At 43.5% G+C, this 27,523-nt stretch overlaps 2 protein-coding genes across 2 annotated transcripts in view; both read left to right on the forward strand.

The window, feature by feature from the left end:
• The window catches only part of LOC145417762 (dynein axonemal intermediate chain 1-like), a gene marked incomplete at its 3' end in the record, with an annotated part of 25,471 nt that extends 10,309 nt beyond the window's left edge, over positions 1-15,162 (forward strand). Inside the window, exons 6-14 of the mRNA XM_080286368.1 lie at positions 80-241; positions 667-788; positions 1,381-1,503; positions 3,045-3,270; positions 3,566-3,794; positions 4,992-5,120; positions 6,014-6,118; positions 7,780-7,914; positions 15,144-15,162. Coding sequence (XP_080142494.1) covers positions 80-241; positions 667-788; positions 1,381-1,503; positions 3,045-3,270; positions 3,566-3,794; positions 4,992-5,120; positions 6,014-6,118; positions 7,780-7,914; positions 15,144-15,162 — 1,250 coding nt within the window. The remainder of the gene's footprint in view (positions 1-79; positions 242-666; positions 789-1,380; positions 1,504-3,044; positions 3,271-3,565; positions 3,795-4,991; positions 5,121-6,013; positions 6,119-7,779; positions 7,915-15,143) is intronic.
• Positions 15,163-15,692: 530 nt separating this feature from the next.
• LOC145417730 (carbohydrate sulfotransferase 11-like) lies at positions 15,693-27,451 on the forward strand. The gene is made up of 5 exons (XM_080286330.1): positions 15,693-15,756; positions 16,354-16,403; positions 18,764-19,170; positions 23,517-23,651; positions 26,921-27,451. Exons 3-5 carry the CDS (start codon positions 18,823-18,825, stop codon positions 27,449-27,451), a joined length of 1,014 nt encoding a protein of 337 aa, XP_080142456.1. The 5' UTR covers positions 15,693-15,756; positions 16,354-16,403; positions 18,764-18,822.
• Positions 27,452-27,523: the final 72 nt, after the last annotated feature.

Below are 27,523 nucleotides of genomic sequence, written 5' to 3' on the forward strand. Positions count from 1 at the left end.
CAGTTTATCACTTGTTACATTTGAGAGTTGGGGAGAAAGTCGGATTGAATTACTGTTTCCCTTCCCGCCACGTTGACAGACTTCCGGTACTGGGAGGACCAAAGCGACGAGTACCGTGGTGTGGAGGGGTCGCTGCTGCCTCTCTGGAAGTTCCACCATGACCGATCCAGGGCCCTCCTCCTCGCTGACCTCTGCTGGAGCCCCGTGTACCCTGACCTCTTCGCCGCCGCCTATGCCGCAGGTCAGGCATGGGAGGGGTAAGGTACGGTAGGGCAGGGTTCGGTAGGGTAGGGTAGGGCAGTTTGATTTAAGGTAGGGTAAGTCTTGTTAAATGTGGGTAGGGTGGAAGAAGAGTGTGTAGAGTTGAGCAGGGTAGGGTAAGTTGAGTTATGGTTGGGTTGGATATGGTTAGGGTAAGGTAGGTTGAGTTAGGGTAGGAAAGTAGAGGACAGGATATGGTAGGGCAGGGTTGAGCAGAGTAGATTAGGGCACGGCAGGGTGGGCTAGGGAAGGGTAACGTCAGTAGGGAGGAGCAGGACATGGTATGGTAGGAGGGAGTAGGGTATGGCAAAGCAGAGTGTGTTAGAGTTGAAGAGTGGGTGAGGTAGGGATGATGATAATGATGTTTCCCAGTATTTTACAGCTACGTATTACCCCCCCCCCCAGGTGACGTAGGCGGACCCGAGGGCCCTGGGATGCTGTGTGTGTACAGCCTCAAGAACCCATCCACGCCTGAACAGTCCTTCCACACCCCATCCAGTGTTACCTGTGTCCACCTCCATCCACAGGTGTGTGTGTGTGTGTGAGTGTGAAGCTGAAGGTAATGATAATCATGACGAAACTGAGCACTTTGTTGACAGTCATGAGCTTGATGATGATGGGAGGAGGAGGAGGAGGAGGATCACTTAATTTTCATGATAATAGTAATAATTATGATGTGTCCAGTAATAATCATATGATAATGACTCTCTCTCTCTCTTTCATATGGTATCCTGTTCTTAAACTGTGATTCCTCAGCCTCTGCAGTGCTGTAGTAAGTCCTCCCATTAATTTCACATAGGAAGTGCCGTAAAATCTGTGAGGTCTGTTTTCATTATTGATGGTGATTAAATTTGGTCTACCTTGCCCGGCAGATCCGTCCACCGCAGGTAAGCAGCTGCCTTTATGGTGTCGTCCCATAAGTTCTCTACACCGTTGACGTGCCAGGGTCTTAGTGTGGCATGTGCTGTGTAATGTAATTTATGGTGTGTGAGGCTATTTTACAAGTGGTGCGCGTGGCATTTGTGATTCCATCCAACCCAGTCCAAAGTTGGTAACTAAGGAGGGCCGGGTGATGTGTGTGGTCTGTAAATCTACGAGCGTGTTTCACTCCTTCCTCAGTACGGCAGTGTGGTCGGTGCAGGTTGGGGTGATGGCAGCGTGGTGGTGTATGACCTGCGCTCACCCCACACACCCCTCACATCCACACCACCAGCAGGCAAACACCTACTACCAGTCACACAGGTATCATGTAAGCTCTCATTTTGTTGACGTAATATTAAGAGGAGTTTAAGTGCCTATAGGTCATCCACTTTAACTTGGCGGAGATTTTCGTCCTCATACAGCTTACTTCCCATAGATCACTAACAGAATAAGACACTACTATGGCATTGCATCCCAGCCATAGTATATCTTTGTGACTGATGCCGTATTCTGATGTTAATTTCTTGTTCCACTCAGCATTCTAGATGGAGAAATGACAAATTTTCACCTTGTTAAAGTGAACAGGGTATAGATAAAGTAATAGAAAATAAAGAAAATCTGCAAAGGAGTGGAAAGTATGGTAGCACAGGGAAGAAAGGTGGCCGGTGCTATAAAGACCTTGATTAAAAAAAAAAGTTAGAGCGTACACACTGCTGAGGACTGCATGACGATGTAAGTGTCCGCATCAGCATATGTGTGTGGCATGAGAGTGAAACGTCAAGAGCAAGAGCAGTGGATATGAGGTTACTGAGGAATGTGTCTGGAGTGCGTAGCGTGGACACGATAAGAAAAGTGTGTTTTGTGAAAGATGTGGAGTAAGGAAGCCTATTGACAATGGAGTAGAAGAGAGTGTACTTAGATGGTATGATATGATGGGAATGGGAGTACACTGAGTAGTAAAAAAAGAATATTTGAGAGTGAGTCTGAAGGGGGAAGGAGGCGTGGTAGGCCAAGAAGGTGGAGAGATAATGAGTGTGTGAGAAAGCCAGGTTGGAGATTGCTGAGGCTGAGGAAGTGATGAGATTGGGCCGGATGGATGAACCGTATAAGGAGGAGCATATAATTAGGCAACTCTTTTTTTTAACTTGATAGTCGACGGATTTACAATTGGTCTACAAGGAAAAATATGATAAAGATATACGCGGATGGTTATGTCTTTGAAGTGGAGTCAGAATTTCGGGGGCTTGAATGGTGAGTTAATGAGTGTGTGGCCCATTTCACTTAGCATGTTCATAAGTTCTCCCTCTGTGATGTTTGTATCTAGTCTTGCTATCTGAACCTTATCTAACACCGTCCCTGTGTGGGAAAAAGAGGTGGGGATGATGATGCCTTAGAGGAATTATTATTTCTGTGTGTAGTTTACGGGGACACATTTACGATACAAGGTGCTTAATTGCGATATATTACATTTTTTTTTTTTTTACTCGCTAGCTATGATTCTTTACGATAATTTCTTTGTAGCTGTATTCACTTGCGATACACTTTTGATGAATTAGTTTTTATGTATTGATATTCTGGGTGTAAATTGCTTCACAAATAACTCAGGGTAAATCACTGGACTTATGGTTTATATTTGTCATACATTATTATAAATATTACTTTATCTTGAGTGCATGAGAGAGAGACAGAGAGGGAAAGAGAGAGAGAGAGAGAGACAGGGGGGGGGTGAGGAAAGCAGTATCAGTGAGGGTAAGACAGACAGATTGATAAATATATAGCATGACTGATATTACAGAGAAGATAAAGAAAGAAAAAGTGAGAAGTGCAATATTCACTGACCAGAATTGTCCCCCATACTCCAGGTGCGGTGGGCAGGCGGTGGTGGAGCGGGGTGTGATCTGAGCCTCTTCTCTGTGTCACTGGAGGGGAGGGTCACCAGGTGGTCTCTGGGCCCCTCCTGCCTCCACCCCTCCCTCGTACTGGACCTCTCCCCTCCCTCACACCACCCGCCTTCACCATCACCCATCCCCACCACCACCACCACCACCACAACCACCCTTGCATCCAATACCAAGATTCCGCTCAAAGGTAGGTGTGTGTACGTGAGAGAAGGGGTGGTGTGTGTGTGTCTGAGAGAGAGAAGGGGTGTTGTGTGTGTGTGTATGAGAGAGAGAGGGGGGGGGATGAGTACAGGTATATGTGTATGTACGAGAGAGAGAGATGAGTATATATATATATGAGAGAGGGGGATATATGTGTGTTTGTTTTTGTGATATTTGTATGTTAACACCATTTCAACATATGGTTATTATTCGCCCATTTGAACAGTGCACTAACGAATCAATACACAGACCCTAACCACGTTCCCGCCTCCCTCCTCAAGGCGTGGCCACCTGCATCGCCTTCAAGCCCGACGACCAAAGCATCGTGGTGGTGGGCGTGGACTCAGGGGCGGTGTTCCATTGCTCCACCTCCTGCCCCGCCCATTCCCTCATCGCCTACCCCGCCCACACCGCCCCAGTCAGGAAAGTCGCCTGGAACGCCCACCATCACGGGGTCTTCCTGTCATGCTCCGTGGACTGGACACTGAAGATTTGGCTGCAGTATACGTTGTGGGTACTGGTAGGGTAGGACAGGGTAGGGTAGGATATAACAAGGTAGGATATGATGTGACAGGGTAGAACATGGTAAGGTAGGGTGGGGGTTGTGGAATGTTCACTTTGTATGGATCGTCGATTGGACCTTGAAGATTTTGCTGCAGTAAACGTTGTGAATATTGATTAGTGTAGGGTGGGAGAGAATATGCTAGGGTAGGATAGTAGGGTCAAGCAGATTAGGGTTGGGTAGGGTAAGGTGGAGTAGGGTAGGGTAAGATGGGAGATGGTGGGTTAGGGTAGCGTACGGTGTTGAGAGGTTGGAGAAGAAATGATGAGAGAGATAAGCTAGGATAAAGTAAGTAGTGTACAATGATGGGGAGATGGTTGGGGTAGGAAAGAGAAGGATAGGATAGGATTAGGTAGCGTGTGGTACAGTAGGCTAGAATAAAGTAGGGTTGGATAGAATAGGATGAGAGAGGGTAGGGTAGCACATTGATTTGGCCCTGAAAAATAAGTAAACGTTTTGGGAATCAAGGTGGGGTGAAGAGGGATGGGTTGGGGTGCAGGAATGGGAAGGATGGAGTAGGGTTGGGTAAGGCAGGCAAGGAAGGGCGAGGTATGTTAAGGCAAGGTGAAGTATGAGGAAAAGGTAGGCAGGACAGGGCATGATTGGCCGGGGTAGGGTAAGAGGAGGCAGATAAGGGAAGTTAGGGTAGGTAAAATAGGGAAGGCCAGGTAAGGTAGGACAGGATAGGGTAGTGCAATGCAGGGTAGGAAAGAGAGGGATAGGGTAGGGTAAAACAGAGTAGAGTATGGCTGGGTAGGGTGGAAGAGGGTAGGGTAAGGCAGTGGGGTAGGATAGAAGAGTAGATAGGACGGAATTTTTGAGGCTATGAGTTATTAGAAAGGTTGTTTGTCGCAGGTTAAGTTAGATTAAGTTACATTAACGTAGTGGTATGTTGGGTTGGTTAAGTTACAGCACACAGGACAAATGTTGAGCAGCAAGTTATGTAATTATATAGAGCATAATTGCAATATGGTAATGATAAGTTTGTAATGTGACGTAGACCTAAATGACTATATAACAAGTTAAGTTAATGTAGGTGTTAAGTTCGTTGGTTAATACAGGTATTCATAATTCAACCTTCAAACTACTTCTCTAGTTGATTGTTCTCTCTCTCTCTCTCTCTCTCTCTCTCTCTCTCTCATCAGAGCGCCCCTGCTGGTGGTGGACGTGGGTGGTGCTGTGGCAGATGCTGCGTGGTCGCCTCACAGCAGCAGTGTGGTGGTGGCTGTGAGTGAGGAGGGCAGGGTCAGTGTGTACGACCTGGCGCTGAGGAGGTGAGAAGAGACTGTTATGATTATGCTACCAAATATAATTAGTCTTTGATACATAAAAATTACATCTTGTCTACATTTAAGGCATTCACGTGTTGGGGTTGGCCTTGGCACAGCTGATGGTTTCTTGGAACTGGAAGCTAAACCAAGTGTCAGAACCAGCTAATGTCTTCCCAACAGCTGCTGGAAGCTTTGGGTAGGAAAGAAATCTCTGGTATTTAATGAGAACTTTACCACTGTGAGATTTCCAGCTGGCACTTTGACTGTAGGATTTACTTATGGCCGAGCTTCCTAGTAAGAATGATGTGTGTGTGTGGCAGGTTACCAAGCTTGCAGCCACACTCCACTCTTATGTAAGTATACCTACCACGGTTCTCGGTATCCAGCCATCTGCCAGCTTCAGATATATACGAATTATTTACTTGTGGGTGATCAAACAGAACAGTTTTAATCGCCAGAAAATATGAGGATACTATACAGTAGTTCTCTCCATTCATCATCGCCCAGATTTGCATCTTTCTTTTCAGCTTATTTCTTAATGCATGCTTTCCATAACACTTCTTCGTGATAAGTACCATATTCCAGTGTTAATCTCATTTTAAAGCTCAGTATTTAAGATGAGGAGATGACAATTCTAAACCAAATTAAAGTGGGGAGAGCAGTATGTGGTGACTTTTATACCCTCTTCAGTACACTCATAATCCAATACCTAACCTTACGTAACCTCACCTAATCCAATCCAGTCTAATCTAATTTAACAACGTGATTTAACCGAACATAATCAAACCTGACCTAATTTATCTAACCTACCCTAATCTACCCTAACCTAACCTAATCTGACCCTAACTCCATCTTAATGCAACCTAATTTAACCCGACCTACCCCCACCCCCCCAGGTACCGCCCTCTGTGCTGTCAGGCGTTGGCTCAGCGTCGCCGTGTGTCAGCAACCTGCCTAGCGTTCAGCCCCTTCCACCCCGTCCTGCTGGTGGGCGGAGAGAGGTCAGTCACCCCCACTGTACCTTCACTAATAAGCACACCATCTGTTCCCCGTCGTAAGATTTGGTTAACGGGAAAGAGGAGGAAAATTGGAAGGAAAATTTTGAAAGTGCGCATCAAACTTATCATTATTTCCATATACACTGATAACCTTATCTTAATTTCCTGTCGTTAACGAGATCTGGTTTTGTAAGGGATCTGGTACTGCAGATATTCACAGACTTAACCTTTGTGTCCTGTGTAAGTGCGGTATGGTTTTGCTGTAAGGATAAGGAGAGGAAAGTATGGATTTTCCCCATCTTGTGTTCTTCCTTCGAAAATATATATGAATTACTAGAGGCAGTAAAAGGCGGGACGAAGATTGGAAAGCCTACGATTCAGTCAGTGTCAGAGGTAAAATTGGGTTAAACAGAAAAGTGAAGACAAGTGCAGCATTTTCCAGTGTCTCTCTTCCTTCCTCTGAAAATAAGTCTTAGGGTCTTATTATAACTGGCTTTCGCAGATTTCGTAATGCTTCTCCCTCAGCGATTTACTCTCCACATTACATCTCGGTGACCTCGTGTACTTATACAGATTATGTCAATATTAGGAGAGAGAGCGAGTCCACCTGAACGACCAAGTTGCCATCAACCATCAGAGCTGAAAGATAACACTAAGGTGAGGAAGAAACTCGAGAATAAAAACAGGTCATTAGAAGATGTGAAGGAGAAAAGGGGAGCGCATAATGAAAATATTAAAAGGAACATGAATGTGAAATGATGAAGGGAGATATGACATGCAGTAAAATATTGATGTTTAATACACAGAATAAATTAGGAAGAGCTATTACGAAGCCTTCCATGCCGCCAACAATACGGCCTTTAGTTACGAGAGGCGGTCTATAGTAAAATCAATTCTTTAACCCTGGTCACGTTTTTCTTTGTTTTAATGTGAGGAAAGAGGTCAGGCTAGGTCACATTTTTGCTGCTATTTATATGTGCATGTATATCAGTGGTTGCCAGACTGTTCCTTTCTGTGACCCCAAACAGAATTCACTAACATCTGTGACCCTGACCCCAAACTACTGTACATCCTCCTTTGAAGAAGCAAACACAGCAGCGTCGTGCAGATGAGCGTCGTGTGTGTGAAATTTTGATATCTCAGTTAGTCAATAAGACGTGGTGCCTAAACTTAAAAGAATACTGAGGAAGTTAATTGAAAACTTAGTAGTATGGTGGTGTGTGTGTGTGTGTGTGTGTGTGTGTGTGTGTGTGTGTGTGTGTGTGTTTTACAATGTTTGAGTACCCGTATATCTCCCCCCCCCACACACACACACCCTTCTTCGTCCGTCTGTCCATCTATAAATCTTTCCATTCATGTTTTCTGTCTGTCTCTTCATCTGTCTAACTCTCCATCCATCTTTTCTGTCTGTCTTCCCATCTATCTTTCCATCCATCTTTTCTGTCTGTCTCTCCATCTATCTATCTCTCCATCCATCTTATCTGTTTGTGTCTCTCCATGCATCTTCTCTTTCTCTCTCTCCATCTGTCTGTCTCTCCATCCATCTTTTCTGTCTGTCATGCCATCTGTCTATCCGTCTCTCCATCTGTCTATTTCACCATCCATCTTTTCCGTCTGTCTCTCCATCTGTCTATCTATCAGTAACATCTCCGTCTATCCCCCAGAGGTCACCTGGTCGCCCTGAAGCTGTCTCCTAATCTGCGTCGGGTCCACAAGGAAGCGAAGGGCGCGGATGTGCAGACGCGGAAGAACTTAGAGCTGGCCAAGATGGAGAGGATCATCGCTACGGCTAATAAGGGGTAGAGAGAGAGAGAGAGAGAGAGAGAGAAATGACTTTAAATCTGAAAAAAAGAGAGAAAATTTTGTATCCGCCCTGTAGCTTGTAATCAGTTGGTGTATGGTTGGGGTAGATTTTGTAACCATTCTGTAGTGTGATGTGGCGAGTAATTTAGAGGCCATGGTTGGGGTAGATTTTGTAACCATTCTGTAGTGTGATGTGGCGAGTAATTTAGAGGCCTGTAGTGTCTTTTGTATTATGTAGCACTGTATGGGCGATTTGGACTCATTCCCAAACACCTCTTCCTTACCGATTTATTTTTGGATTCGATCATAGAGTCTTTTATAATTGGACTCATTCCCAAACACCTCCTCCTTACTGATTTATTTTTGTATTCGACTGTAGTGTCTTCTGTAATTATGTAGTGCTGTATGGGCAACTTGGACTCATTCCCAAACACCTTTTCCTTACCGATTTATTTTTGGATACGAATGTAGTGTCTTTTGTAACTGGACCCACTCCCAAACACCTCATCCTTACCGATTTATTTTTAGATTCGACTTGTGTCTTTTGTAATTATGTAGTACTGTATGTGATTTGTACTCATTTTCTCCCTAACACCTCTTCCTTACCGATTTATTTTTGGATACGAGTGTTTAATATCGTTTTATACGTTACTTATACACAATAAGGTGATATTAGAATGATTTAAGTCTCACGGAAGAGGACGGCAAGGTGTAATCAGCAAAATAAATCGCCTAGGAAGAGGTGTTAGGGAGATTACTTAACCTAGGGGAATTCGGGCCTAGATATACTGTATTTTGTATCATGTAATATTTAACTAACAGATACAGTAGTGTTTGTTTGTTTGATTATTTGTTTGTTTGTAATGTGGGTAGTTGGAGGGTACAGAGTAGGTATTTTGTAATGGTTGCCTAAGCTACAAAGAAGGGGTTGTTCTTGAGGGAGGAATAAAGCAAAATACGTAATACAGCTTTATCATGTATTCCCGGTGTGTGTGTGTGTGTGTGTGTGTGTGTGTGTGTGTGTGCGCGCGCGCGTGCGTGCGTGCGTGTGTGTGTGCGTGTGTGTGTATGCGGCTAACCACTGCATGTCGTTCCAAGCACTGGCCATGTCGCTATAATAAGCAAGTTCAGCTGACATTAGCAGGCAGGAGAGAGAGAGAGAGAGAGGAGGGGACCTGGGGGAGAAAAAAAGAAGGGCAGAGGAGGAAGAGATAGAGAAAAGGAGGAAACGGAGGCAAAGGGAGGAGGGGAAGGGGGGACTAAAGAGAAGGAGGGGGAGAAAGGGAGAGAAAAGGAGAAAGGGGGGATGGAGAGAGAGGAGGGAGGAAGAAGAAATTAAGAAATAAGACGAAAATAGGAGAGAGAGAGAGAGAGAAATGGAAGACAAATGTAGAATCAGCAAATAAGAAAGAAAGGGAAAGGACAATAACAGTGAGAGAAAGAAAGAAGGGGGGGAGAGGATCGTGTGTGTAAAGAGTGAGTAATGGATTGTGCATGTGTGTGTGTGTGTGTGTGTGTGTGAGAGAGAGAGAGAGGTCACTGAGTCAGTCTTTGCTCAGTACAGGTGAGGCTGGGGCTGGAGCAAGGTGTTAGTGGTGTTGCTCTGACCTGCCCATCCATTTACCTGTTGAACCGTTTACCTGTTAATCCATAATCCGTTTTGATCCGTTTCCTGTTAATCTGCGTACCTCCTAATCCATTTATCTTTGATCCATTTACTTGTTGATCCATATTTCCTTTTGATCCGTTTACCTGTTGATCTGTTTACCTCCTGATCCTTCTACCTGTTGATCCATTTCCGTTGATCCGTTTACCTGTTGATTGGTGTACCTGTGTCAAGATCAGGTAACAAGCCCAGTGACCCTTGACCTGTGCCTGACCTTACCCAAGCCTTCCTGAGTTACCTGCGAGACAAGGTGAGTGAGAGAGAAGTAGCCAGTCTGAAGTTGCCAGTGTACAAGATTTTTTTTTTTATATCATGGCCTTTTTAATATTCTTTTTTTCTGTTTAATGTTCCTTTCACTGTGATGACGTATTCTGAGTTATATACTTTCGCTCTCAAGGTGATTTTGGTCAGATTAAGAAGCTTTTTAATCTGCCTTCATTATTTATTTCACAACTACGATGTTCTATAAAGGTGAATATAACTGAGCAGGTGTCTAGAGTAACATAAGCCACGTCCACAGGATGAAGAGGCTGTAGTTCCATTCAGGGTTGCCATTATTCACGATTTTGCAATATTAGGTGTGTGGGTGAATGTGGATAGGTTTGGGTAAGCATCTGTCTTATGGTTGTACTGGCTGTGTTAAGTTATTATATTGCCTACGACCCCATCCCGTCTCACTTGTAGGAGTAAAGGTTGGGATGATGATGATGATGATGATAGTATTGATGATGATGATGGTGATAAGGATATTATTCATGATGATGATGATGGTAGTATTGTTGATGATGATGGTGATAAGGATAGTATTGATGATGATGATGATGATAGTATTGATAATGATGATAAAGACTGTATTGATGATGATGATGATGATAATAATGGTAGTATTGTTGATGATGATGATGATAAGGATATTATTAATGATGGTGATATTAGGATAGTACTGATGAAGATGATGATAAGGATAATGGTGATAATAGCAATGTTGGTAATAGTGATGACGATGAGAAACATTGTGGTGATGATGATGATGATGTATATCCTCGGTTGTTGTTGTTATTTTTGTTGTTGTTGCACAGCCTCTGTTTACCTGGCCCAGTAGACCCGTCGATGGTGGCTGATGTGTCTGAGTCTTGGTGTGCTATTCCCGTCGGCTAAGGAAGCTCCCTATTGCCTCTTTCTAAGCGATTTATTTTTGTTAATTACGCCTCATTGTCCCATTCCATATTGTATAAATCCTCCCAATATCCCCATACTCTGCATTAATAACATACAAAAGGATATTAACCAGTCATATGCAAAAATAAATCGCTAAGGGGAAGGTGTTAGTGTTTTGGGTTATGCAACGTCAGGCACGTGTGAGAGTCAGGCACGTGTTAGAAGTCAGGCACATGTTAGAGTCAGGCACGTGTAAGAGTCAGGCACGTGTTAGGGTCAGGCACGTGTTAAAGTCAGGCACGTGCTAGAGAGACACGTGTTAACGTCAGGCACGTGCTCGAGTCAGGCACGTGTTAATATATCCACAGCACTCCTATATAGCAGGCAGACCTAATGCTTCTTCCATCCTATCTCAAATCCCAACTTAAGCCAACTGTGTGTGTGTGTGTGAGAGAGAGAGAGAGAGAGAGAGAGTGTTCGTGACCCTTACCCAATGTTCGAGTCATTATTGTAAACTTGACCGTCCTCCCCCTCCCTCCCTCCCTCCCTCCCTCTCTCTCTCTCTCTCTCTCTCTCTCTCTCTCTCTCTCTCTCTCTCTCTCTCTCTCTCTCTCTCTTCATTTTCCTTTCCTTCCCTTTCCATCCCATTCCATCCCTTCCTTTCCCTCCCTTTTCTTTCTTTTTCTTTCCTTTCCTTTCCCTTCCCTCCCCTTCTTTTCTCTTCCTTTCCCACATCCTTCCCCTTTTCTCTTTTCTTCTTTCCTCCTTTCCCTCCTCTTCTCTCCTCCTCCCTTTCCCTGCCCTTCTTTCCTCCTTTCCCTTCTCTTCTCTCCTCCTCCCATCCCTTCCCTGCCCTTCTTTCCTCCTTTCCCTTCTCTTCTCTCCTCCTCCCATCCCTTCCCTGCCCTTCTTTCCTCCTTTCTCCTCTCCTCCCCTCTCCACCCCCTCCTCCTTGTTCAAATAGAAAGGCCGGGAATGTGTGTCGCTTCGGTCGGGGGAAATGTTAAACAGACAGTGACTTCCCGCCCTATGCCACTGACACGAGAGATTACGCAACGCCTCTTTCTCGGCAATTTATTTTACACATTGCACCTTAATATCCTCTTGTATAGTGCTGATGCTAAGGATATCGATTTTAAAGACAAAAGGCGTACAGGTAAGTGTTGAGGCGTTTCAAAATAAATCGCCGAGAAGAGGTACTGCGAAGCCTCCTATTAAGACAATGAGGGTCAGTGATTAGCGGCAGCACTGTAAAGCACACAGCAACAGACCTGAGGGTAGCCTAGCAAGCACACTACATTTTTGGAAGTTGTATGCTATTGTCTGCGGACCAAGTGCACTTCCCTATTATAATAACGTAATGTATTAGTGAATTTATGTAGTATGTATGTATGTATGTACTGTATGTGTTTATTCTTGGGTAATTTTATGTTCATGTTATTCCTTAATAGCAGTGATGAGAAACAGGGAAGTGAGCATGGAAGTGAAAAAGCTACTTCATGACAGTATTGTGATACCAATTCAAACGTATTCGAAGTGAAGCTTGGACCGTGTTGGAAGGGCAGAAGTCAAGAAAGAGCTGGAGCAGTGGAAATGAGTTATTTGAGAAGAGCATGTGGAGTCCATGGAGAGACAGACTGACAAATGAAGTGAAGGAGCGTTGTGGTGTGGATGTGGATGTGATAGGAAACGTTAGGAGAAACACACTGAGGTGGTTTGACCATGTGGAGAGGATGGAGAGTGAGAGGCTGACGAGAAGAGTGTGAGTGAGGTGGAGTGGAGGACAGGGAGAGGGAGGACAAGGATGAGATGCAGGGATAGAATGGAGAGGTATATGAGAGGGGGGGGGGTGAGCTGGGAGCAGCGCAATGAAATGGCGGGGGACAGTGCGACATGGAGGCCATTTGTTTGTGGCCACCCCTTACGGGATTGAGGCGTCTGGCAATAGATAGATAGATAGTTATTATTTATACTCCTGCGAAGTAGGATGGTAGGCTGTCATTTTCTGCACATCGCCCAATATCGTGTGTGTGTGTGTGAGAAAGAGAGAGAGAGAATGGTAATGAATGGTAGACGATAGAATAACTCGAATCAGATGTATGTACAGTAGGTGAGTGTTGCTTGCTGATAATAAACACAAGGTTCCCCGACTTGCAGTTTGGTTGAGGTCTGTGAGCGTCGTGCCCTATTAATGACTGTTGGTAAGAGAAAAAGCTGTCTGTTTAACAAGAAGCTGATTCCTAGTGTAATGTGATGGTGAATAGAGAGAAATTTTAATTGCTAAGGGAGTTCACTTTTTCCTTGGTGCAATAATAGAAATACGAGGTAAATGCGCAAAGAAAGTGGAAAGTTCAGTAGCACAAGGAAGAAAGTGGTTGGTGTTTTGAGGGCCTTGATGCAGAGATCTGTGTGTGGAGGCTGCGAGAGGATTACAAAAGCCGTTTTAGTGGCCATATTAAGGTGTGGGTGTGAGGTTTTAGTGTGGCAGGAAAAATTTATGATTGCAGTGGAAGTGAGGTTATTGAGCAATGTACGTGAAGTGCGTAGGTTAGAGTGAACGAGATGAAATTAGTGAAAGACGCAGAGTTAGGAGATATCTTGGCAGTAGAGCTCAGGTGGTATGCTAGGTTGAGATGAAAAAAGTGGGATGGTGAAACGGGTATCTGCGAGTCTGAAGGCGAGAGGAGGCGTGGTAGGCCAAGAAGACGGTGGATCGATATGGTAAGTTAGTATGTGAAAAAACGAGGTATGGAGTCGAATTAAGTGAATTGACGGGAATAAGTGACTTGTCGGAATGGCCTTGTTTGATAGGTAAAGTGAATCGCTCCTGTTAAAAGAAAGAATGCCGATCGTCATGCCTGAGGTAAAATCAGGACTCCTGGAGCTTGAATGGGTGTGTGGCCCAGTTCACTGAATATGCTGTTAATTAGTTCCTCTGTCTTATTCTTCACATTTCTTGTTTTGTGGACGCTACCTCACCCCACCCTTAGAGGGGGAAAGAGGCTGAAGTGATGATGAGTGACCGAGAGACACGTGAAGGTGATGACATTGCAAGAAGGAAGCGTGGCAGCTGGAGAAAAAAAAAAAAAAAAAAGGACGCACACGATTGGTCCAGACATGAAGAGCTGATTCTGATTAGTCACCATCCATGTTTGCATAGTTCAGTGCTTTGTCATTGGCCAGTGGCCACAGTGAAACTCCGTTACTTAATGTGGCGAATAATTTTCTCTTTATTTTCAAATGATCTGGAGTAAAAATGTCTGGCAACCATACTGTACTTAAATAAAAAATAGAAATAGTCAATGAAGTGCGTACTTTTAAAAAATCGATGCCCACGAAAGTTACTTGAGTAAAGTACTCAAGTAAATTTACTTCGTAAGCAACGTTGGGTCTGGTTAGTACTTGGATGGGTGACCGCCTGGGAACACCAGATGCTGTTGGCATCCCTACGTCAAGTGGGGTTGGTGGAGGATTAGTGCCCCTCCCTGTAAAACAATTAACTCTAAGCCCTTGACCACCCCGTCTGGGATACATGGCGTCTGGCAATGAATGAATGAATGAACATTACAACTCTTGCTATAACTCCTCCCAGGCTATTTGTTGGATTTGAATGAAACATCGCAGGTGAGTTCGTGTGGTTACTGGGAAGGATTTCCACTATATACACTTTCAGCTACGATTTTTAGGGAGTCAGCCCTCCTAACCAAATAAAATATTCTCAGTAGTAGTGAAAGGAGGGCAGATATGGCTTTAACATCTTAGTACAGGTTGTACAATGGAATTTCATCCATAATTCGATGTTTGGGGAGCGTGATCCCCCAATGGTTCTTGGAGGAGGTCAGCCCCCTCCCTGAAATAAAACGATCAGAAATAGAGGAAAGTGAGCACACGAATTCCAACGAAATCGACGTATCAGGACTGGGTAGGCGATTTTTGTTTTTTCTGCACAGGAAGAAGCTGCACATCTACTTTATTTATTATTTATTATTTTTCTGATGAGAAGAGAGATCGCTCACAATCCACATTCGATGCTGGTTCAAGCCTTCTGGGGTGGGGAGCATGGCGGCTCAGTGGTAGAGCGCTGGACTCGAGACCGCAAGGTCGAAAGTTCGCGCCCCGCCCAGGTAGCTGTCTTGCTGGGAGGAGTAGCGCTCTCCTGTCACCCTAGCAGGGCTCTATGATCCATAGGTCTAGCTCGGGGGAATAGTCTCTAAAGGCTTCTGAGCTTTGTTGATAGTTCTTTCTTTTTAGGGTCTCTCCTTCATGTTTGTAGATACTGCTTACCCCAGTTTTTGGTCAGGAGTTATGATGATTATGGTTGTGGTGATGATGATGATGATTGGTTATTATCATTAAGTCACTAAAATTATAATGGATGGATAATTACGATTTTTATTTCAGACAGCCCCTCCTCAACCCCTCCTCCCCCCTTCCTCCTCGCTTCCCTATACCACTTCCTTCCCTCCTCCCCTTCTTTCCCACCTCTCCTTCCGTCCCTCCCTCCACGCACTCCCCTGTTTCCTTCCTTCTGTCCTCTCCTTACTCTTCACCCACTCTTCTCCTTCCCTCCACCTTTCCCTCTATCACCTCCACCCGTCTCCATTTTTCTCCTTTCTTCTCTGCCTCTTTCTCTGCCTCCCCTCCTTCCTGCCTAACCTCTCCCCTTTCTCTCTCTCCCTCTGACCGTTTCTCCTCCCTTCCTACCCTCTTCTCTCTCTCCCTACTCGCTTTTCTTCCCCCTCTTTCTTAATTATCCTTGGCTGTCCCTGTGCCTCCTCCCTCCCTGTCCTTCTCGACTCTCTTCCTCTCACCCTCTCCCTCTCCCCGACACTCCCTTTTCTTCTCCCTCTCCCTCTCCTCTCCCTGTCCCTTCCTTTCCCTCTCTCCTCCCTGTCCCTTCCTCTCCCTCTCCCTCTTCTCCTTCTCCCTTCCCCTCACCCCTTGCCATCATGCGTCGTCGGCTGCGTTTCTCTCTGTTGTGTTGCGGCTGCGTTCTCTTCACCGTCGCCGTCTGGTACGTGGGCGTTTTCTGTTGGCCGCGATTTGCAAGGCATGGGACGCTTTGTAGCACCTCATTTTCGACGATTCATTTCCCATTTTACCTTTTTATTTATCGTCTTGTTTGTTTATGTGATAAATTATGTCAGTGTTAAAACGCATAAATAGCATAAAAAATAATATCAAGGTGAAATATGCAAGATGTCTAAAAAAAAATGGTGCCACGAAACCTCCACTGCCAATGAAAGGACGACCCAAGTTTTGTTTTCTTTACTTATATTTTTACTTTGATCAGTTTCTCGTGGTTAGCCTATATATGCTTGATCTAGCCTTTTGTAGATTTAGGTTAGTTTTCTCTCTGTCAAATATAGTGATGCACTTTTTTTTTTTTTTACTTGTCTTCATGTTCGTTACAGTCTTGCTTAAATTTGCATTGTTTACCTTCTTAATATTTACATGTTGTTTACCGTCTTGCTTGGACTAGAAGATTTTGTTTACCTTCTTGCATACTTTAAAATGTCTTGTGGATATTTTTGCTTATATTTATCTTTATGCTTGTGTATTCACCGATTTTGTTTACTCTCTCTCTCTCTCTCTCTCTCTCTCTTTATAGGTATGACGGTGGTCAGGTGTCGTCTACCTCAGTGATTATACCAGCCTCAGGTAAGCACACTTCCCACACCTGGTATATTTCCCGGCATGTTGTACTTCCGTTATACTTCTACACCGGTTATATTTCTTATACTTGTTATATTCCTGTTATACTTATGTTATTTTCCTACACCTGTTAGCCTGTACTTCTGCTATATTCCCTCACCTGTTATACTTGTTATATTCCTACAGCTGTCAAACGATATATTCCTTCGCCTGTTATACTTGTTATATTTACGTCCGCCAAGGAGGGTATGTTTTATCGCGTTTGTTTGTTTGTTTGTCTGTTAGTAGGATTACTCAAAAAGTTATGAACGGATTTTGGTGAAATTTTGTGGAAGGGTGGGCCATGGGCCAAGGAACAAACGAATAAATTTGGGGGCGGATCTGGATCCGGATCCGGAGTGCCCCGCACAATATCTCCAAAAGTTCTCAATGAATTTCAGTGAAATTTTTGTGGAAGGAGGGCCATGGACTAAGAAAGATTGATTAAATTTGGGGGCTGATCCGGAATCTATATCCATGGATCCGGATCCTATGTCCACGGATCTGGATCCTATATCCACGGACCCAGATCCTACTGTATATCCAAGGATCCGGATCCTATACCCACGGATCCCCATCCTTTTCAATGGCATTGGCGGAGGTATGCGCTCTCTGTACACTTTCTAATCTTACACCCGTTATACTTGTTATATTCCTACATCTGTTATACTTGTTATATTTCTACGTCTGTTATACCTCTGCTATATTTCTGCACTTGTTGTAATTGTTATATTGCTACACTTCTTACACTTTACCTGTCATACTTCTTATATTCCTACACCTGGTATACATCAACACCTGGTATGCTAGTTATACTCCATCTGGTATACTTCTGATATATTCCTACACCTGGTATACTTTACACCTATATTCTGGTGGATATTAGGAGTCTGTAATGTACCTCTCTGTGATTATACCAGCTACGTGTGAGGGTATGCTTCCTACACCAGGTATATTTTTGTACTTCCTGTATCTCCTAGCAGCGTTTCTTAACCTTTCCTGACCCCAGCACCCCCTTTAATATGGTCTCAGTCCAGCCAGCACCCCTTTACATCTAATTACTGGCACTACAGCTGCTACACTACTGAAGGGTTAAAGTGAAGTGACGTGAAGTACTGCCTAAACGTTTGTTTCATACATTCTCAAAAAAAAAAATCAAGGATGCCAGTACGAAGCAAAACCAAGAAGAAAAAAAAAATGATGCAGCATTTTCCAGCATCCCCTAAAATTTATTTCAGCACCCCCAGGGGTGCTGGCACCCCAGGTTAAGAAATGCTGTCAGAAAACATCGCTTGTTACTGGTATTATTACTATTATGTTAATTATTATTATTATTATTATTATTATCGTTTTTATTAGTAGTAGTAGTAGCAGTAATAGTAATAGTAGTATTACTCTTATTACTACTGCTACTACTACTACTACTACTACTGCTACTACTACTACTACTACTACTACTGCTACTACTACTACTACTATTATTATTATTATTATTATTATTATTATTACGACGACGACGATGACACCTACTGCTACTACTATTATTATTATTGCTGCTGGTGTTGTCGTTATTGTTAATACCATAATAATAATAATTATTATTATTATTATTACTAATGTTGTAGTAGTAGTAGTGGTAGTGGTAATAGTAGTAGTAGTTGTTGTTGTTATTGTTGTTGTTCTTGTAGCCCCATAAGCATCTTGACGTGAACCCAGTGGACGGAAGGAAATGGCCACCTCACACAGGCGCTTCCAGAGATCTTTTGCTGAGGTTATGATGAAAGATTATTAGGTGTTGTGCTAGTGTGCTGGGAGGGGGGGGATTGCTGTGAGGGCGTAGTGGCTTCTTTGTGAATTGTTTTGTGTTGATACTGAAGCAGGGAAGGGTGGTGGCCGCAGCTTAGCCTATAAATAGTCTGGTTTGGTGCACCTTTGCCTCTCTTGGAAGGCTAATTCGATATTCTTGAGGGATGAAAGTCTTTTGGGGGTTCAGTAGTAGTAATAGTAGCAGTAGTGGCGGTAGTAGTAGTAGTGGCAGTAGTAGTAATTGTGGTGGTGGTAGTAGTAATAGTAGTAGTATTTGTTCTCACTGTAGCCCCAGGTTCATCTGAAACGTGAGCCCGGTGGACTGTTGGTTGAAGTTACCTTCCTCCTGCAGCTTACAATCCTCCTTTCGGGGGTCAGGAAAGTAGCTGAGGGACGTTTTTATAGCCAGGCAGCTCCATCACCCAGTTATATCGATGCCGCCACGTGAAGGCGCCCCTCTCCTTCACCTGGGGATTCAGAAAACTGCAAACTACTCACTGGAATGCATTTTTCACCCACAGATCTCACTCACGACTCACAAGCCCCAAGTTCTGTCGGCGTGAGAGGCAAAGAAACAAACATGGCGCTGATGAGAGACGAAAACAGTGTCATTAACGAACATTCTGCTGGCTTCCTATCTGTGCACAAACCCCTACGTAAACACCCAAGCAACAGAAAACCCGCGACAGCGATTGAACAGAAATTAGCTGAAAATATTATGCAGAGAAGCAGAAAATTGGAAAAAAGAGATGGTGTGGATAATTTGGACCCCTGGGAGGCGGAGCAGGCGCGGAGGAAGGCAGTCATTGCGCATGCGTGTGAGGGGTGGCAGCGGGACGGATGGAAATACAAGCCTAAGAGCAGGGATGAGTTGCAGCATTTACTGGTGGACGACACTCATAAGGCCATATATTGCTTCATCCCCAAGGTTAGCAGCATTTAGTAATACATCCGAGGGCGCGTAATGAGGATGGTGATTTGTTTCACTGTGTGTGTGTGTGTGTGTGTGTGTGTGTGTGTGTGTGTGTGAACAGGTAACTCAGTTTTAATCCGGTTTTAGCCAAACTAAGTGAAATGGGCGAGGGTTAGCCGTAGGATTGACTTTTTTTTTTTTTTTAATACGCCTCCATTAAAGATCAGCGTCATATTGTGAAGTCGACTTAAACAATTTTTATATGGATTAGGCCAAACATGGTTGAAGGGTTAAAGGTTAGGTATGAGTGACGGGATACTATTTCAAGAACAGTCAGTCAGATGTCAAGGTCACATGGCAACCTATGTGTGTGAACAGAATAAACAGTTTTTATTTGATCTGGACCAAACTTGGCAGAAGAGTTGTAATGTAAGCCAAGGAGATGATTTACTGGTTTGAGAATAGTAAGTCAGAGATCAAGGCACATGAAAAGACCAGCATATAATTATTCTTATCCGATTTAGACGAAGTGTGGTGGAAATGTTCAGGGTAAGGCAAGGGTACATGGATTTGATTTTGAGAGCAATCAGTCAACTATCAGTCACAGGGTAAGATCAAAGGTCAAGGTCACAGGTATTTCAGCTTAAACAGTTGTGAACTTATTTACACCAAACATGGTGTAATGTCTCAGGGTGAGGCAAAGACGAAGAGATTCATTTTTTTCAGAATAATCAAAGACCAAAAGGTCGCTGAGCAAGATCATAGCTCAGCCTGTGTCTTGGTGTGAACAAATTAAAATATTTTTGGATTGATTTGGACTAAACTTGGTGGAGGGTTAAGGGTCAGCCAAGGAACTGACCCATTGCTCTTTTCTTACATCAGAAGCCACGGTCAAATGGCAAGGTTAGCTCACACACTTTTTACCTGATTCAGACAGAACTTGGTGGGAGGCTTTACAGCAAGACAAGGGTGAAAGGGTTGGATTTGGAGAACTCAGTATAACGTCACGGTCTGGCAAGGTCTACACAGACTATAGGGTCTATGGACAGTGTCAAATGTTCTACTCTGTAACTCAGACAATTTAGACTCGAATTGGATCAGAATGAGTGGAATGACTGAGGGTCAGCCAAGGATGAACATATTCGATTTTAAAAACAACAGATTAAAGGTTAAGGGTACTGGGTAAGAGCAACTCAGTTTTTATTTGAATCTGATCATATCTGGTGAAGGTGTTGAGGGTCAGTCGAGCATGAAGTACTGGACTTTGTATTAGGAACAGTCGATCGAAGGCCAAGGTCACGGAGCAAAGGCAAATGATCTGCCCTTAGACCAGTTGTAGGACACAGGTGATGGTGACACTGAGTACCCTTTCTGGTCACTGTTATTTAAATGAGGTGGAGGAACGAGATTGAGATGTAAATGACTGACAGTGGTATGAGTTGGCGGGAGGGCAGCTTGATGGCGACTTAGGCGACTCAGTAATCTGCAGTTAGTGACAAACCCTTGATTTTCTGCAACCCAGGAAACCATCTCCTACGCTGAGTGGTAACCATGAAACCAATAAATAGTTGCCCAGTGGTTCGGTGTGGTAGCGCTCCAACTGACTGTGACCGTTAAATCCGAGGGAAGGTTGGGTATTAGCATCGAAGTAGTGCCATGTGAAGGTGTGGGAGGGTCGCTGGTGTTCAGGAAAAATTGCATGTTTTTGTATTTTTTCCTACCGATTTTGATATATATTTTTTATGCATGGATGGTGAAAGCCACCCAATTCACTGCGTACATTTACGACTGAATATTGACATCATTTGGAAGGCGACACCTGTGTAATTCAGTTAATATAGGGTTTGATGAGACATGAATGAGGTTTATGAGGGAGGGAATTAGTCATGTAGTTTACGTTTGTGAGGTAAGAATGTTTATTATACTGCTTCCCCTCCCCCCCTCCCCTCTCTCTCTCTCTCTCTCTCTCTCTCTCTCTCTCTCTCCTTCCTGCTAAAACAAAAATAACTGGTAATTTTCCTCGTAACATTTTTTTTTATATAATAAGAGACATGGTGAGATTCTACACTTATTTATGCATTTATTAATTCTTTATATATTTGTTTGTTCATTTCCCCTCCCACCTCAAACATATAAAACTGACGAGCGGAAATCAATCGTAAAAATGATGATTGTAAATATATAGAAGAATTTCCACCAGGGTTGGCATTGATTAAATCAAATTGATTTCATCATGTGATTAATTTTTTTTTTTTTTTTTTTTTTTTTTTTTTTTGCTAAAAAAAAAATCATGTGTTGGCATTCATTTATTCAGATACTTAAGCATTAAGTTAGCAGATTTTGGAGAATTGTGTCTTTAGAAGCTGCTGCATTGTATGACAGAAGAAATATTTTTACATTTGTGTAACTAAGTATTGAAATTATTTATACACCTGAAATAATGAGCCATTAATAAAAAACCAAAGCCATAAGACTAGATGGGCTATGCTTGGTCACTTAAGGCCATGACATAATAATATCAGCTTAAGAATTTTCTGTGGTAATATAGTCAGCTTTGGAATATGCTGTCTTGATTACCACTGGCAACTCAGCATTAACCAGTAGTGTACAGATAGGACTTGAGCAGGTATTTATCTGGATTCTGGGCAGTGGCTTTCAGCCTGAACCATCAGTGGATAGACAGGACATGAAGTTAACAGTATTCAGTATATTGCTTTTGAAATAGTAGCTATATAATAAACAGAAAAATCAAATAAATAAAAAAATCGAATAAATAAAAAAAATCATTGATTTTTTTTTTTTTTTTTTTTTTTTTTTTAACACCAACCCTGATTACCACCTTCATTACTGTTTTTGCGTGTACTGCTACGGCCGCTTTCACACGAGGACACACCGGTGTCCTCAGTTAGTTGCCTCCCATGTTTTCAATGGAGCCTTTCATACGAGGCCACTGCGGTTGCCCGGCCGGCAATCAGCTCCCGGCGGTGGCTCGCTCGCGCAACTAGTGTCCGCCACAGGCGGTTGCTGCCACTCGTTGTAAAGCATTTTTTCAAATCGGAGCATTCATACGGCGCCGCCAGTTGCCGGCCCCTTCACACTGGGCCACCAGTGGAGGCCATCGGTGGCGGCCACCGGTGGCTTCGTGTGAAAGCGGCCTAAGTGTTCTTCTAAGGCCGCTTTCACACTAGGCCACCGGTGGCCGCCACTGGTGGCCCAGTGTGAAGGGGCCGGCAACTAGTGCAGCCGTATGAATGCTCCGATTTGAAAAAATGCTTTACAGCGAGTGGCAGCAACCGCCAGTGGCGGACACTAGTTGCGCGAGCAAGCCACCGCCGGGAGCTGGTTGCCGGCCGGGCAACCGCAGTGGCCTCGTATGAAAGGCTCCATTGAAAACATGGGAGGCAACTAATTGCGGCCACCGGTGGCCTCGTGTGCAAGCGGCCTAACTGTTCTTCCGTTATACTCCTCGGGTTGGGTGCCAGACTATTCAACTTTCATATGACTGTTCACCATACTGTTCCTCTTTCATATTACTGTGCTTCATATTGTTCTTCTCTCGTATTGCTGTTTTTCATACCGTTCTTCTTTCATATAATTGTTCTTCATACTGTTCTTCTTTCATTTTACTGTTCTTCATACTGCTCTTTCATTTCACAGTTCTTCATATTGTTCTTTCATATTGCTGTTCTTCATACCGTTCTTCTTATTGATCTTTCATTTTGCTTTACTGTTCTTCATACTGTTCTTTCATTTTACTGTTCTTCATACTGTTCTACTTTCATATTACTTTACTCTTCATACTGTTCTTCCTTCATAGTAGGCTACTGTTCTTCATACTGTTCTTTCATATTGCTGTTCTTCATACTGTTCTTTCATATTGCTGTTCTTCATACTGTTCTTTCATATTACTGTTCTTCATACTGTTCTTTCATATTACTGTTCTTCTTATTGTTCTTTCATATTATTGTTCTTCATAATGTTCTTTCATGTTATTGTTCTTAATACTCTTCATCATACTGTTCTTCATACTGTTCTTTCATATTATTGTTCTTCATAATGTTCTTTCATGTTATTGTTCTTCATCTATTCTTTCATAATTATTATTATTCATACTGCTTTTTCGCGTTACTGTTCTTCATATTGTTCTTCTTTCATATTACTGTTCTTCATACTGTTCTTTCATATTACTGTTCATCATACCGTTCTTCTTTCATTTTACTATTCTTCATACTGTTCATTCATATTACTGTTCTTCATACTGTTCTTCTTTCATATTACTGTCCTTCATATTGTTCTTCTTTCATATTACTGTTCTTCATACCGTCCTTTCATATTACTGTTCTTCATACTGTTCTCCTCAGGTTGGATGCACGAACTGGAAGCGACTATGGATGATTCTGACGGGCCTCACCAACCAGACTGACCCCCTCAAAATTCAGGACTCCCTCCCCCACAACCTTCACCACGCCATGATGCTCGTCAACCAGCGCCACAAGGTGAGTTGGCCTTTGACTCTAACCCGGGGTGGTAGGTGGTGGCCTCCCATCCACTCACGTGATGGAGTGCTGCCTATTTCTTCCATCACCTTTTTCACTGTTTTTTTCTGCGTCTGCCCTTCCTCTCTTCCTATATATCTCATCCTTCCTGTCACTTTTTATTATTTTTTTTTCTTTTTCGCTTCAGGCGGCTCTACACTCATTGGGTGAAGTGGAACGTACTGTGGTGCCTCAGTTAACTGGGTAGAAAGACGCAAATGCGGCGTCCACACGGGAGCCAAACTTCCACACCCTTCCCTGCGCCTCGTTGTAGCAAGGTGGTCGCTACCACACGGGAACACCGGTTCACTGAAGACGGCCCTGCAGGGGGGGTTGCTTATCTGCGGTTGATGGGTCTGCTTGGGCAGGAAGACCGGGGTTACTTTTTTTTTTTATATATATAACAGAACGGAGGAAGGAAAAACAAATGGGTAAAAAAAATAATCCATACACCAGATTACTGGTGTCCTCTGTTCATAAAATATCTGTAACAGTTACACTTGAACAGTCGTGGGTTGAAATTTGGAGGAAAACAACTCTGGGAAAGCGAGTTCCAGAGAGATGCAGTTCGGGGAATGATAGAATTCTGATAGGCAGAAGTTCTGCAATATGGTTGAGTGATATTCCAGTTATGAGCGCTACCAGATGCCCGTGTAGCACGAGGGAAGGCATGGAGAGGTGGCACCATGGACGCAACTTCGTCTGAGCATTTGCCAAAAAAATATCTGTAAAATAATGCAAGGGAGGCAACATTCCTTCTTACTTGCAGGGGAGGTAGTTTATATGTAATGGCAGGGTTGTTAATGATTCTAACAGCTTTATTCTGAATTTTGTCTAGTTGTCTTAATGCAACCTCTCCACAACCATTCCACATGGGTGAGCAATATTCAAGCTGAGAGCACACATGGCTCTTATAAATTATAGCCAATTGCTCATCGGCGAAGAAGTTACGGACTCTGTACAATAATCCAAGTTTCTTTGAGGCGGTTTTAGCAAGTGATCTGACATGAGAGGTCCAGCTGAGGGCACTGTTAAGTGAGACCAAGAATTTCAATACATTTGGAGATGGGAATATTAGTAGCATTGAAGGTAATGTATGAATCTGGCAATATCTGTCTATTAGTAAACTGTATATATTTAGTTTTACTAGCATTAAAAGAGACAAGGTTGTTTTGTCCCCATTGACTGATTGTAGATAGATCTTGATTTATGGAGATGGCTGTACTGAGTTGAGAGGTAGAGATATTAGACTTTGTAAATGGATGTCTGAGTGTGAATGAACTATGTAGTGTTGAGTCATCTGCATATGAGTGAATGGGATTGTGAGTGACAGATAAGAGATCATTAATATGAACCAGAAATGGGGTTGGCGCCAGAACTGATCCCTGCGGCACGCCGGCGTTAATTGAGTGGAAATTCGAATATACATCATCTATTTTTACTCTTATTTTCCTGTCACTAAGATAAGAAGAAATCAAAGGAACAAAAGACGTTAGTCCATAGCAAGGGAGTTTGGACAGCAGAGAACGGTGCCATACTCTGTCGAAAGCTTTAGAGATATCAAGAGCTACTGCATGAGTTTCTCCAAAAAGATCAATTGATTGATGGATGGTATGAGTTAAGAGATTGAGTATGTCAATGGTGGATCTTTCGTGACGAAAACCGTATTGTCTATCACTAATTAAGTTGTTGGATTCAAAATGTTTAACAATATGCTTATTAATTAAAGTTTCAAATACCTTACCAAGAGAAGATGTGACAGCTATTGGTCTGTAATTGGAGGGGTCAGACGAACTTCCTTTCTTCGGAACTGGGTGGATATTGGCTTCTTTCCATGAATTTGGGAATAAAGAAGTACGTATGCATAGTCTGAATAATTTAGCTAGGACAGAGGCAAGTTCAAGGGAACACTTTTTCAAAACAATTGGCGGAATTCCATCTGGGCCTGGAGCTTTGTTGGTAGGTAAATTGTCTAGGATGGATTTTACGTATCTTGTTTGTATTTTAAGTGGGACAACAACAACTCTAACCTGGCCAAAGACTGCCATCCTTCCATCCTCAGTACTGAGTTGTGGCAAGAGACTGACACTGGAATACGATGTTAGTTACGAAGGAGTGCCGTGGAAAGGATGTAGAGCCACAGTAGTGTCTAACTCTGCCACTGAGCTGCGTGAAATAAAGTGCAGAAAGAATATCTGGGCCAAATTAGGGTAATAGTACAATATATAGCCTGTCTGATCCCCATAATGTCTACATTCTCAGCCTTCGTTTTCCCATTTTTACATCATTGCTTTTCCTCTCTCTCTCTCTCTCTCTCTCTGCCCCCCCGCATGGCCAAACCAACCCAGTGTATTTCTCCTAACGCTTTTGTCATCCACATTCACACCATAACGTTTCTTCACATCCTCAGTTGTCAGCCTCTCTCTCCATGAAACTCCACATCTCCTTTCAAATAACTCATTTTTAGTTTCATTTCTAAGTAAAATATATGTTTCCGACCATCTATATCAAATCAACCCCAAAACAAAAAAAGAAAAAAAGAAAAACCACCGAAAAAAGTATTAAATAAATATTTACCTTTTTCAGATCGTCATTCCTCTCTTCTTGCCTCCCTCTCGTCCCTTCCCGTCACCCCTTTCTTCTTGCCTCCTCATACCCTCCCCCACTCCTCTCTTCTTGCCTCCTCCTCATTCCCTCCCCCACTCCTCTCATCGTGCCTTCTTCTCGTCCCTTCCCCCACTCCTCCCTTCTTGCCTCCTCCTCGTCCTCCCCCACTCCTCTCTTCTTGCCTCCTCGTTCCCTCCCCCACTCCTCTCTTCTGGCCTCTTTCTCGTCCTTCCCCCACTTCTCTCTTCTTGCGTCCTTCTCATCCTCTCCCCCACTCCTCTCTTCTTGCCCCCTCCTCGTCCCCTCCTCAACATATATAACCGAATTACAAGTCTCAGTGGAGAATTAATATAAGGTCCTGTTTTCCAGATTAAATTAATAATGAACGGAGTATGCTAACTTGGAACAGAGATATATATTAGATGCAAACAGCGGATTGGAGTTCTATACCTATTATTATCCTTGTCTGATTTTCCACCGTACTAAATACGTGGATAGGATGTAGGAACATAAAGAAAGAAAAGCTATCAACAATCTGCCTAATGGAATGAGAGAGAGAGAGGCGAGGGGGGCGGGGGCTATCAAGTTAACATCCATACAGCTTTCAAATCTGTATTCCGCAGGACCCCATTCTTGAGGCGAAGGTCCACGCATACAAGAAATTCCTGGTGGTTCGAGACCCCTACGAGCGTCTCCTCTCCGCCTTCAGGGACAAACTTGAACGCCCGGGCAACGAATTCTACCAGAGGAACGTCGTGGACAGGATAAAGAAGATGAGGTTTTGGGAGACCAGAGATAAAAACGTCACTTTCTCCAACTTCGTCAGCTTCGTCACTACTTTGCATCGCGGAGAATTCGACGAGCACTGGCGGCCCTACGCCCTCACCTGTTTTCCTTGTGCCATCCAGTATGACGTTATTGGCAAGTACGAGACCATTGTTGAGGATTCTGAGAGGTTCTTGAGGTTAATTGGGGCACCGAAAGATCTACATTTCCCTCCATTTGTTCCTGGAACCACTTCACGCCTCCTACCTCGGTATCTCGCCTCCCTCTCGCCCAGACAGTTTGGCAGAATTTACCACATCTACGAAGACGACTTAAAAATGTTCGGTTACAAGGCTTGGTCACCGGACGATCCTCGACTGAGTTTATGATAGTGGACAATTGGCAAATAAAACAAGAACGGCAATAGCTGTATCTGCCAGACCCTTTAAAGAGCACAACTA

The sequence above is a fragment of the Coenobita brevimanus genome, chromosome 111 (genome assembly GCF_032717465.1).
Source record: "Coenobita brevimanus isolate Jiangsu-jjx chromosome 111, ASM3271746v2, whole genome shotgun sequence".
NCBI lineage: Eukaryota > Metazoa > Arthropoda > Malacostraca > Decapoda > Coenobitidae > Coenobita > Coenobita brevimanus.

Coding starts and splice junctions, on each gene's coding strand:
- LOC145417730 (XM_080286330.1), top strand. CDS start 18,823: ATGGCGCTGATGAGAGACGAAAACAGTGTCATTAACGAACATTCTGCT. Junction 19,171..23,516: donor TATATTGCTTCATCCCCAAG/GTTAGCAGCATT, acceptor TGTTCTCCTCAG/GTTGGATGCACGAACTGGAA. Junction 23,652..26,920: donor TCGTCAACCAGCGCCACAAG/GTGAGTTGGCCT, acceptor TGTATTCCGCAG/GACCCCATTCTTGAGGCGAA.